Below are 12,013 nucleotides of genomic sequence, written 5' to 3'. Positions count from 1 at the left end.
GAAGAGAAAAGGGTGCGAGTCGGGGGCCGGGTGCGGATGGGGGGTCAGCAGGTAGAGTGCGTCGTGAGAAACGAGGAGCAGGGAGACGACGAGGCACTGGGACACCTCGATGCCGTTGATGCCGGCGAGCATGTTGATGGACCTGGGGGCAGAACATGGCGACGCAGGGCCATGTAGAGGTAGTAGAGAGGCCCCAGGTTGAAGAGCTCGCCGAGGTAGGGCTGCAGGGGGATAGGGATGACGATGGAGGTGACGCCAAAGTCGACAAAGTAGACGACGAGGATGGGGATGGATGCGAGACCGGGAATCCACCACTTGTGGCGCCAGCGGATGTCGAAGAGGTCATCGCCGATGCCGAGCAGGGCGGTGGTCTGCAGAGAGATGATGGCGGACAGATAACTAGCCAGCTGCGTTGAGTGTCAGTCGAGGCTCGCTCATGGCTCCAGATGACGGAGCACAGATCGTAGATCATAGATGATGCATTACACATTACAGATTACAGATTACAGATCACAGGTCGCGTCTGTGTCAGGGGTTCAGGGGCAAGTACGTACCTTGCTATGCGGGAAGCGATGCAGGAAGCGTCCCTGCTGAACATGTTCGACATGCAGGACGACGTCGCGGTTGCCTCCACCGCTGGTCGCGGCGACAATGTCCTTGTAAAAGGGAAAAGGGATGAAGACAATAATGACAAGGAGGTAGACGGCGGCGCAGACAGCACCCATGCATTCGGGAATGAGAGGCTGGTGAGCTTTGGAGAGGTCCTTGCCCTTGAAGCCGGCCTTGATGAAGGTGGGGCCCAGCCAGCGGACCATGCAGTAGGCGAGAGAAAAGGCGAGGGCCGACAGGGCCAGGGACGCGATGAGAGGCTCTCCCTCGCCAGTGAAGGTGTTGGCGAGGATGATGAGAGCGGCACCTGAGATGGCGAGGTGCGAGAGCGTCTCCGTGCGCGTGAGTTCCGAAGGCACCGCCATGGTGACAGGGGATGGTGGTAATGACTGGCAAAGAAAGAGACGATAAGAGATTGGTGGTGAAGAGAGCCCTTCACGCCGTGACCATGGCCGCGCAACAAACGTCTCGACAATGGGGCGGACCGGGTTGCCGATGAAAGGTTGTGTATGATGCTGATGAACTTGGTGCTTGACGTTTGTCTTGGGTTGGGACACAGTAATCCAGATGCCGAGGCGCAGTTGACAGGGGTCTATCACTCCTCTGGGCTAGCACAGGAAAGGCCCCTAAAAGGTAGGTCGACACAGGTACCAACACAGGTACCGACCCAGGTATCGAGTCAAGGTAGGCGAGGGATCAGAGAGGAGAGGTGGACTGTCGATGGGAACAGATCCAGAAGACGCGCCACTTGTCGAATGGTAACGCGACTGTTCTGGATGAATGGGCCTCTTGCTCGACCCATGCCGCCAAGCATAAAAGCCACCATTTTTGACGGATTCCCCCAATTCATTCCCATTTCCCATTTCCCATGTGCTCGCTCGCAAGTGGGTCTGGCCGGTTCGTGGGAATCGATCGGGTGGGCTACGATTCCGGATCCGGGTAAACGTGACTCCAGGCGGGTGGCCCTGACGCCGTCCCATCATGATGAGTGGAAGCCGGTCCTTCTACCTTCTCCCTTTTCCGTGAACCGCCCTCCATCCACCCTTCTCCCCAGCGCACGTCGCGTGCATTCTTTGCGGGGTGCATGAGTTGCTTGCACCATGTGGGTATGACACCATCAAGGCCATGTTCTCACGCCGTTTGCTGGCAAGGCTGGGCATGGCTTCCGCGCCCTCTGCCTCTGATGCAGCTAGCTAGCCAACTCCAACAGCTCTCTGTCTGCACTTTGCTTCTTTGGGGCCCCCTCTCTCTGGCGCCAAGGTATCCCCCACCACCCACCACCGACCACTCTGCACTGCAGATGCTGATGATCTCTCACCGCCAAGCCAGCTACCGTCTGGATTGCAAAGCAATAGCTCCCATGATCGGAGCCCACTCGCTTCTCAAGTGGTCAGACGCGCCTGACTGATCCGTCCCACACCTCTCTCTCGTCTCGTCTCACCTCCCATCTCGGCTTTCGGCATCGAGAGACACATACTTCAACGGTGGTCCTTTCCAGTGACTGGCTTCACTCGACGCCATTTGCTCATCGCCCAAGGAGGATGAGGTTTTGTTGGAGGCATGGAGAGGGGGCGCTTTCGACGGACACACGGATATAAACCCTGGAGATACCCTGAACCCCGGCGACTTGGGCTCCACTTTGGCCGTCGGATCCGGGGTCCCGCGACTGTTGGAGATGATGACGATGAGGGGCCGTCTGTCGGTGCCGAGGCCTGAAGTCCGCCCACTTCTTATCCACAGCGCTCTCAAGCCCTTTCGGGCCTCTCGAGCCCCTCACCCCCTGGTAGGCCCGAGACTGCAATTGGAAACGATTCCCCGTCAGAAAAAAATGCAGCGAAGCAAAATATGGAGACCAGGAACCCCCAACTCTTCTCCCCTTTTCTGGGGGGCGACATCCTCCTCTGTAGAGCGCTAGACTCTGGACCATCGTTCACCCATCTTCCTTCCTCGAGCACGCGGCAACGACAGCTCATCGCACGCTGCTCTCCTCTTATTCACCCTAGGGAGTGGATTGTCTCGACACGCACGTTGTGTGCCAAGGCCGAGCCATGCGCGACGGAAAGGAGAAAGATGTCGAGGCTGGCTGGGGCTCTGACGCGACTGCCCAACACTCTCATGAACATGCAGAAACCGAACCTCCCCCACCGTCCCTCAGTGACAGAGACAGCATCGAGCAAGAAGTGTTGACGGAAAAGCTCGAACGTGGGCGCAGCCGACAAGAGCGAAAAACAGACCCCTATGAAGAAGTCCGTGTGCCGCCTTGGGCTTCGATACCTTGGACCCTTTGGCGGTGAGCTGACAGCTTCCTAGGACGTTGTCGAGAGAGTGCTCAGCAGACAGCCCTCTCAAATCACCACCAGGACGAGGCGCTCTTTCGCCAGTTCCCGGCGCACCAAGCTCCCTCCGCCTCCGCCAGCACCCATACCGGTTTCTGACCTCGACAACGGTGTCGTTGGCTGGGAGAGCCAAGATGACCCCGAGATGCCCATGAACTTTAGCGCAAAGCGTAAGTGGACCATAGTCGGCTTCGTCGCCGCCATTACGTTCCTCACCCCTTTTGCCTCGACCATTCTGGCCCCCGCGATTGGGTTTCTGGCCGAGGACTTCAGTGGAAACGGAGAGGCTGATCTCACCATGGCCTCCTTTCCCATCAGCATCTATCTCCTCCTCGGATACGCTATAGGGCCTCTCTTCCTCTCCCCTCTATTTACGGCCGTCACATTGTTCTCTCGTCCGCCAATGCCTTCTTCTGTGTATGGCTCATCGGCTGCGCCCTGGCACCCTCGCTGAACGCACTGATTGTGTTCCGTTTTCTGACGGGTGTCGGAGGATCCGGCTGCCTGACCATCGGAGGTGGCATCATTGCCGATATCATACCGGTCCACCAGCGTGGCCGCGCCATTACCATCTGGATGCTGGGCCCGCTCATCGGCCCCACCATCGGGCCGCTCATCGGTGCCTTTGTTGCGCAGGACATCGGTTGGCGCTGGACGGGCTGGATCGTCTTGGCTGCCTCTGTTCCCATGGTTGTTGCCATCGCTATCCTATCACAAGAGACCAACGCCCGTGTACTCATTCAAAGGAAGACGGACCGCCTCCGCATCGAACTCAACCGTCCCGATCTACGGTCCGTCTACGTGGACGCAAACGCGGCACCGCAGTCCAAGTCCATGGTCCTTGCTCGTGGACTGACCCGGCCCCTCAAGATGCTCTTCCTTTCGCCGCTTCTCTTCTCCCTGTCCCTGTATATTGCCTTCTGCTACGGCGTGCTATACCTGCTCTTCAACACCATTCCTCTCGTCTTTCAGGATCAGTACGGCTTCTCGCTCGGCATGACGGGCCTCGTCTACATACCTATGGGCATCGGCTACGGTGTTTCTCTCGCCCTCTTCAACTACATCTCCGACCGCACTGTTATCCGTCTCACCGCCGCCAATCACGGCGTATATGAACCGGAAATGCGCTTGCCGGACTGTGTTTACTTCGCCTGTCTGTTGCCTCTGACCTTTTTCTGGTATGGCTGGTCCGCCTACGCCCAGGTCCACTGGATTTCCCCCATCCTCTCTCTATTGCCCTTTGGCCTCGGCCTCGTCGGCGTCTGGCAGCCCATTCAGGCGTACATCATCGACGCGTTCCCCGAGTACGCGGCCAGCGCTCTCGCCGCTTTCACGGTCTTCCGGAGTGTCGTCGCTGCGTTTCTGCCACTGGCGGGGCCCAAAATGTACGACGCCCTCGGCCTGGGGTGGGGAAACAGCTTGTTGGGGTTCGTGGCTATCGCGCTGATCCCAGTGCCGGCTTTGATATGCAAGTATGGCGCGAGGTTCAGGGCGCAAAAGTTGAACCTGTAGATAGACGGTGGTGATGTTGATGTCAGCGATTTGATTTTTTGAGATGTCCATTAGCATGCGGTATCACTTGAATTTACAAGATGCTTGAGTTATGAGACAAGCCGTGTTCAAGGTCTCTTGTCGTCACTTGAAATTTACCACCAGTAGCTCGAAGCTCCGCGTGCTCGTGTCAACTGGCTCAATGGCTGAGATGTAGCTAAATGGTAGCGGGGGGTGCTGGCTATGCTGCCCAACTAGATATGGACGTGTGTGCCTTGAGCGTAATTCACGAGAAGCTTTGGTTGGGTTTTCTCCAAGCTGCCTTCACGTCGAGCGGTAAGGATGCTGCTGTGGCCCCTTTCAAAGAGCCCGGAATAGATTGTTTGAGCTGGTCCCTGAGCCACGCACAGACTGCTTGCTACTGGTATCTGAGTCCACGAGGCGGGGGTATCCTGGACATGGGGGCTGACAGAGATGCTACATGTCCCTAGCCCATACTTCATGGATGAGCAACGTCTCTACTACAAGTATAACAAGACTAAATCCACAAAAGGTTGACTGTGGCGAGCTGGTTTGGCGAGCTGGTTTGGCGAGCTCGTTTGGCAGCAGCTTGCGTGACTATCAATGTGCTTCAGAATGAAGACCGCATGCGCGCGGGCAGGGAGGCCCACGAACGGTGGGGAGCAGAAGCAGGAGCAGGAGCATGCGCGGTGCCGACTTCCCGCCCCTATTCTTAGGGGCGGTTCCGGTAGTGGCTGCCCTACGAGACCAGGCTCGCAGAACAGGCAGTCGACACCCTGCGCCCCCCTCGACTAGCGCCAAGGAAGCAGGGGAGTAGGGGACGCGCAAGGCACCCCACATTAACACATGGACATCCACAAACGCCCCCAAGCTCCCCTCCTTGGTTGTACCTAATTACCACCTACCTACAAGTACATGTACTCAAATTGAGCGGCAGGGAGGCGTCAGGCGTTTCTCAGTGCAGTGCACCTTGAATCCCGGAAGGAAGACTGGGCTGGGCTCGGCTGGGCTGACGGGTCGAAACTCGTTAGCCTCAGAATCCCCCGTGTCCTCTCCTCTCAACATCAAGTTGCGTCCTTCAGCCCATCACTGATCCCCTCCTCTCTCATCCCCTCTTTCATACGGGTCTGCTCGTCCCGCTTCTTGTCTGCTGTGCCACATCCATCAATCCATCCATCCGACGCTGCCAGCAAACTTTCCGTCACCTCCGATAGACGCTTGTAGTTGGAGTCACAGTCATTACCTCGCCTGTCCCACCTGTGGCTGCGCATCCAACACAATCCCAGCCAAAGAAACACCGTCCACCCAGCTTGCTGCTGCTTGTCCGCTCATCGTACCCCCCGGCGACTCTGCCGCTGACCAGGCGCTGTCACCTCGCCGAGCACGAGGTCGGGACAAACACATGGCCTGAGACAACCATCGACTGACTGCCTGATATCACTCCGAACCCCGCCATCCGTTCGCTGCGTACCCTCCTGGATTCGACGACGTCTCTTTCTCTTCTTCCCTTCTCTCACCTACAGCGATACATCCATAATCCACCTGTGTCTTTCTTTCACTCTCGCTGACGGATTCGCCTCCAATCAATCGACTGACTGGGTTCCAAGCACAATGGCCGACGTCGAGGAACCTCAGTTCACCACTCTCGCCGAGAGAATTGCTGCCTTGAATAAGCAGAAAAACTTCAAGGCTCCGGAGGTCAAGGCGAAACGAGCCCCTCCACCCCCACCGCCCGTCAAGGCCGACAAGCAAGCCCAGGCATTGTCTTCAGTTCCCACAGTCGCAGCAACCCAAGAGCGTCCGACACCAACAATACCTCCCCGTCCTTCGAGAGCATTACCCCCCAAGGCCAACCCCCCGCCACTGCCTCGACGAACGACTAAGTCACCGCAGGTCCAGCCGCAACATTCACCGGCGGCCAGAGATCGTGTCGCGCCACCTCCACAGATCCTCTCACGTAGCGCCACCTCACATAACTCACCTGCGCTGCCGCCACGGAGACCTTCCACTCAGACGCAGTATCTGGAGGCCCGACGAAACTCAAACGCTTCGGAAATCTCAACACTTTCGTCTCTTTCCCTGAACAACAATACTGTGTCATCAGCTACAAGTATACACTCCGTCGATGGCGCAGGCCGCAAATTGCCTCCAGCGTTCGATCCCTCCAGTCTTCCCCCGCTGCCGCCGACCAAGAGGGAAAGGGACGCCCAGGCAGCGAAGGAGGCCGTTCTCAAGGAACCTGCGAGACCCCGAGCCCCCATTCCCATCCAGTCTGCTCCGGCCATCAGACAGATTGAGGCTCCTCAGCGGCCCACATTACCTCCGCGCCTGAGTAACGCCTCTGCCGTCCAACAAAACCATACAGTTCACCAGCACGCACCGGACCCAGAGCTCCCTCCTGCCAAACCTCGCCGACTACCGCCCCCAGCATCTGAGGCCCCTGCTGTAAGGCCCATCGTTCGTCCGCAACCAGTCACAAATGGGCATGAGCATCATGTCCAAGACATACAGGGTCACAGCGTGCCTTCGCAGGCTTCAGATGATTATCTGGATGAAAGAGATGTTCCGCCCCCTATTCCTTTGAGCTCCAGACCCACGATTCCCCAGCCGAGCGCCACAGCCGCGCAGCAGGCTCCAGCTGTACAGCAACGCGACGACTGCCTGACCTGCCGCGATTTTTCAGGTCCGGATGGCGTGGCAGCTCAATACCCCAGGGAATCGTTGCCGCGCGATGACCCTGTCGGCTATCTTGCTCATTATCTATGCGCCCCTTTCGCATCTCACACTGACAAGGCGCGGGCTATCTTCACTTGGTTCCATCATAATATTGCGTATGATTGTCCAGCATTCTTTGGCAACAGTATTCGAGCTCGTGGCGCCGAGGAGACGATACAGATGGGGAGAGCTGTGTGTTCCGGCTACGCTGACACCTACAAAGCCATAGCGCAGCGCGCCGGGTTGGAGTGTATAACAGTGACGGGTCACGGCAAGGGCATCGGACACACAGCCCTCAAAAAGGGCGAACGCCCCCCTCCAAAGAAAGCAGATGGTCATGCTTGGAACGCTGTGCGGATCGATGGGGGAGAATGGAAGCTCCTCGACTCATGCTGGGGAGCCGGCAACGTCTCGTCAGCAACTAAATCATACACTCCATCGTTCAAGCCGGAGCAGTTCACGCGGTCGAACGAGATGTTTGGCCTATCCCACTACCCGGAGGACAACAACCACTTTTTCCGAAGTGACGGCCGCATACCTACGTGGGAGGAGTACTACATTGGCCCCGTCCACGGGGAGACACCGACGGTGTACACCAACGCTCATCAGGAAGGCATTGAGGGAAGCAGCGTCTATCCGCAGGAGAAGCAAATTTCTGTTAACAGCGGCGAGTGCGTGCGCTTCCAGTTCTCCAAGCTGTGTGAGCACTGGACGTCAGAGCGGCACGGACTCGGGAAGCCGCCACTGCTGCTCCTGAGCATTGGCGGTCGAGACGGCCGCAAGAAGGAAATGGTGCCGATGGACACGGATGGCTACTGGTGGTGGCTCGATGTCAACGCCATTGATCTCGGTGCGCCGGGTGAAGGGCTAAGCATCTTCATGGTAACCAAATTTGACGGCAAGGACGGCAGGGGGCTCTCCAAGGAGGAGTTCCTCGCGAAAAGGGGCAGGGTTGGCATGGCGTTTGCTGGGATCATCAAGTGGGATTTGATTTGAAACCAGCACACCCAGGACATGGATTCGGCTCGAGGCCGTCGTGGTTATCACGGACCGGCACATGATTTTCAGGATAGGGGCTAGGCTTACTTCAGTAATGATAATGATATCGTCTTCCACGTCTGTCAAAGATGGGGGTCGTCCATGTGGCGGACAGAAACCGGTCATCAAGCATTCTGATGAAACGAGTCGGAAAGGCAACGGAACGAAACTGGATCATCGGTGCCAAAGGATGTGCATTCAGACTATCGTCTCATCCCGAAAAGGAGCCAGACTATTGTTACAGACACATGTTTTTCCTAATCTCATTCGCCCACGAAACCATTCACGCTATCAAAAAGAAGAATACCCCGCTGTTTGACGCCTAAAAAGGAGAGAAGAAAATAAAAAAAAAAAGTCAGAGAGAAGCCTCTCCACGCCATGCCGAAAATTTCCTCATAACACGCTTGGTCCTTTGATGAACCTGCCGCTCGATTCAAGCCGCGAGAAAAGCGTCCAACGCATTCATTAGAAAATGTCGTGCCTCATGTATGCCCCCTGTCCATGTCCGACGTGCAGACGCTTTCATCATCACCGTGATCACAGGCGGCCGGTCATAACCTCCTTCTTAAAAATGCGGACGTCCCACACGTCGTAAAAGTGCACGTCTGGAATCGTCTCCAGCTTCAACTGCGCCGATACGTCCGTGTCTTCGTCGTCACTGTCGCTAGGGTTGTCCCAGTTATTGAGAGGCAGCTCGGGGAAGGAGCTCGTCTCTGGGTCGCTGGAGGTCAAAACCGAGGCCTTGCCTTTGCCCTTCTTCTTCTTCTTCTTCTTGTCACTGTCGGGTCGATCTGAAGGGAAAGGCCCACGTATGACGCGTTCAACTCTGTCATCGTCAATGGAGATCCACTCCAGCACGAGCTCAGGATGATGAGATAGATTGTCGATCAAGAATCGACGTGTCTCGCGCATGACCCACGGACAAGTGTCTTCGCTGCGGAAGTGGACGACATTGAGGGCGCGCAGTTTGGGCAGGCCCGGGAAATGCTGCAAGAAGGTGTGCTGCGACCAAATTTGTCAGTTCCAACTCACAGTTTCTAGGGCAGCCAGGGAGGCGGGAACCCAAAGGGACTTGTCTGTTATGGAGCTTACCATTGCGCGAATTCCCATGCCCACTGCCAACTCTTCGAGCTGCTTTCCGCGGTTGCACATCAACAGAACCGTTTTTTCTTCAGCATCCCAACTTGAGTCCACATCATTCTTAATCATCAGCCTCTTGAGTGTACCGATGTGACGTCGTAACACGAGCCGGCGAATGTTATTCATGTTGACTGACGTCTTTGGCGCGAAACTTTCTGGTCGGTAATTCTCTGCACGTTCTAGCATGAACAGCTCCGTGACCTCCTCCAATTGGGCCACACAAGTCAGGAAAGCCATAGACACGTTGTCGGTGAAGATCTTGCGCAAGGGCAATGGCGAGATTTTGTTTTCCTTCGAGAGCATTGACCATATGCTAGTCTGGGGGCCGACATTCAGCAATGTGAGTCTCTTCAGGACCCTAAGGTCAAGGGAAGCCTTGAGCACGGATGCCTTGACAGGAATCAGGTGGACGCTGAATGAGTGTAGAGAGGCACCACGGGTGGACCTGATGTAATCGCTCATCGTCGTGGGGTCGTCATTAATCTTCTTCTGCGGCGTCGTTGAGTCCTTTCCACGCGTCTCTCGAATTCTGGTGGACGATACTTGTGGAGCATCTGGTGAGCGAGTGTATGTGCTGCTAGAAGGTGTCACATTTGCTGTGGCGGGAGGTGCTGAAGGTGGTGCTGCCTTCTCAGGCGCACTATTCGTCTCCGTGTTATCGTCAGCCTCGTCCGGGATGGGTTCCTCAACATCAATATCCTCAGGCGATGCTTCCTTGAATTTTGGCTTTGCAGGCTTGGAAGCTGTCGACACTTCATCCGACGGTTTCGTCGTAGAGTGGTCCTTCTCAGTCTTGGCTGCTGTCTCGGTCGCTGCCTTAGCTTCGTTCGATTGAAGATACTTCTCAGCAGCTTCTTGAATCATAGTTAAGACAGCTTCCCTCGACTCAAGATCGTCTGGTTCCGTGCCCTCTGTACCTGCGACCAGCTTGGCTGACACCTCCTTCAGACGCTCCATGAAGATCTCGGCGCCAGAGCGAGTCTCTTTGGGGTCATGTTTGAGCTTCCTGTCCTTCATCTTCTTCTGAGTCTTGTCGATCCAGGCAGGTTCTATGCCAAAGACACCGGCGAGGACTTCGTCCTGGCGCTTCCGCTCCTCCTGGGCGCGGAACGCCTTGACGGGTGCGGCAGCGTCATCCCAGTGCTGCCCCGGGCCCATGGGAACGATATGAAATTCATCGTCAGGATCGTCCTCATCGTGATCAAGATTGGGGTTCGGTTTCCGAGATTGATTGGCCAGGCTGGGAGAGAAGGAGAGCTTGAGCTTGTTGAGCGTCAAGAAGGAGCTTTGCACACACTTTTTGATCTCCGAAACAAGTTCCAGATTATCAATGTCGAGAACGGCGAGTGACCTGAGCTTTTGAAAGCCAGATAGCGTGGCAGGTTCGTTCGCTGGCAGAGGTTTGCGCTTAGTCTTGGGTGCATGGACCTTGGGTGCTGGTGGCATTGGCGGGGGGAGCACGGGTGTGGAGGCGTACGGCAAGCTGACGAGGCCGGTTCCGAGACCGATCGGAGGCGGTGGTGGCAGAGGGATGCTGAAGGTAATCGGGTGCCAGTCGTTGACCGGAGGGTTTGGTTGAGGAGTAGTGGGGATCGGGTATGGAAGGGGAGGGGGTGGCTCGAAGAGTGAGGGTCCGGCTTGGAGTCGCAGGTGCAAGTGCTTCAATGTGGTGATCTGGTGGAGCGCCTGGTAGACGGGACGGCTGAGCTCGACCCGGATATTCCATTGGAATCTCTCCAAAGACTTGGCCTTGCGCAGTGTGATGAGTAGCAAGGTGTTGAGAAACTTGCCGCAGCTTGTGCTGTACAAGTATGGTTTGTAGGCGCTTTCGGCCTTTTCACCCGCGCTGAGGGTGTCGAGGGAGATATCGCGCAGCCACCTGGCGTAATTGTAATCACTGGTGGCAAAGGTATCCAGCCCACCAGCGAGGCTGTCGATAAGCGAGTCGGACGCGGGATCCTCTTCGTCTGGAAATACAATGTGGAAAATGCGGTAGAGCTGGGCGGCAGCGAGGTCTCGAAAATGCTTCGACACAAGGGCGAGGCAGATGAGGTCGGCTTGCGAGCACTGCACATGACATGTTAACCACGGTCGGCGGCTGACCCAGCCGAGGCTGGGTGCGAGGGTGCGAGGGTGCGAGGGTGCGAGGGTGCAGCACTGCGCCTTACATGATTAAAGATAAGATTCCGGGCCTCAATGGGCAGATCAAGAAACCCAGGAGGCTTCCTGCCAGGGGACGACCCTTCATGGCATTGCGACGTCGCCGCCGAGGCCATGACGACAAAGGGTCCGGGCGCTGAAAAGGATCGGGGTCGAGCGGCAACGGGAACTGATGATGGTTGTCTTCTCGATTGAAGTGAAATGCTATCCCGAGCCCAGGCCAGTACTGTATGTAATAAGGTACCTTGGGTAGGCAAGGGCAGGAGGATGCCTGAGTCAGACACAAGTAGAATGAGCACAAAGCAATTATGTGATGGATCCTGCGCGTTCGGTGACGCTTTGGATCAAGATACTGTAGGTATGCTGAAGGAGAAATAGGTGAAGGTCCCTAGTGTGAACACGCGAGGCAAAATCCAGTCGAGGTGCATGGGAAGATGCAAGGCGAGGAAAGGTGCAAGGTGGAACAGGTTCCGGACGGTCGCAAGGTGAGGCTGGTAGGTTCC

At 56.6% G+C, this 12,013-nt stretch overlaps 4 protein-coding genes across 4 annotated transcripts in view; 2 read left to right on the top strand and 2 right to left on the bottom strand.

Moving 5' to 3' along the window:
- VDAG_00557 (UDP-N-acetylglucosamine-1-P transferase) overlaps positions 1 to 974 on the bottom strand; it is a gene marked incomplete at both ends in the record, with an annotated part of 1,542 nt that extends 568 nt beyond the window's left edge. The window contains 2 exons of the mRNA XM_009651934.1: positions 156 to 407; positions 555 to 974. Coding sequence (XP_009650229.1) covers positions 156 to 407; positions 555 to 974 — 672 coding nt within the window. The remainder of the gene's footprint in view (positions 1 to 155; positions 408 to 554) is intronic.
- Positions 975 to 2,657: 1,683 nt separating this feature from the next.
- Positions 2,658 to 4,457, top strand: VDAG_00556 (polyamine transporter 1; the record flags this gene model as incomplete). Its single annotated transcript, XM_009651933.1, has 3 exons — positions 2,658 to 2,855; positions 2,920 to 3,340; positions 3,439 to 4,457. The coding sequence occupies 3 exons, from the start codon at positions 2,658 to 2,660 to the stop codon at positions 4,455 to 4,457; spliced, it is 1,638 nt and encodes a 545-aa protein (XP_009650228.1).
- A 1,611-nt stretch (positions 4,458 to 6,068) lies between these two features.
- Positions 6,069 to 8,168, top strand: VDAG_00555 (uncharacterized protein; the record flags this gene model as incomplete). The annotated part of the gene is made up of 2 exons (XM_009651932.1): positions 6,069 to 7,364; positions 7,407 to 8,168. 2 exons carry the CDS (start codon positions 6,069 to 6,071, stop codon positions 8,166 to 8,168), a joined length of 2,058 nt encoding a protein of 685 aa, XP_009650227.1.
- A 220-nt stretch (positions 8,169 to 8,388) lies between these two features.
- VDAG_00554 (uncharacterized protein) lies at positions 8,389 to 11,626 on the bottom strand (the record flags this gene model as incomplete). Its single annotated transcript, XM_009651931.1, has 3 exons — positions 8,389 to 9,212; positions 9,303 to 11,417; positions 11,519 to 11,626. 3 exons carry the CDS (start codon positions 11,624 to 11,626, stop codon positions 8,748 to 8,750), a joined length of 2,688 nt encoding a protein of 895 aa, XP_009650226.1. The 3' UTR covers positions 8,389 to 8,747.
- Between the last annotated feature and the right edge of the window lie 387 nt (positions 11,627 to 12,013).

The sequence above is a fragment of the Verticillium dahliae genome, genomic scaffold, assembly GCF_000150675.1.
Source record: "Verticillium dahliae VdLs.17 supercont1.1 genomic scaffold, whole genome shotgun sequence".
Classification (NCBI taxonomy): domain Eukaryota; kingdom Fungi; phylum Ascomycota; class Sordariomycetes; order Glomerellales; family Plectosphaerellaceae; genus Verticillium; species Verticillium dahliae.
The sequence above is the reverse complement of the archived record's forward strand: the minus strand, read 5'-3'. Positions and strand labels throughout refer to the sequence as shown.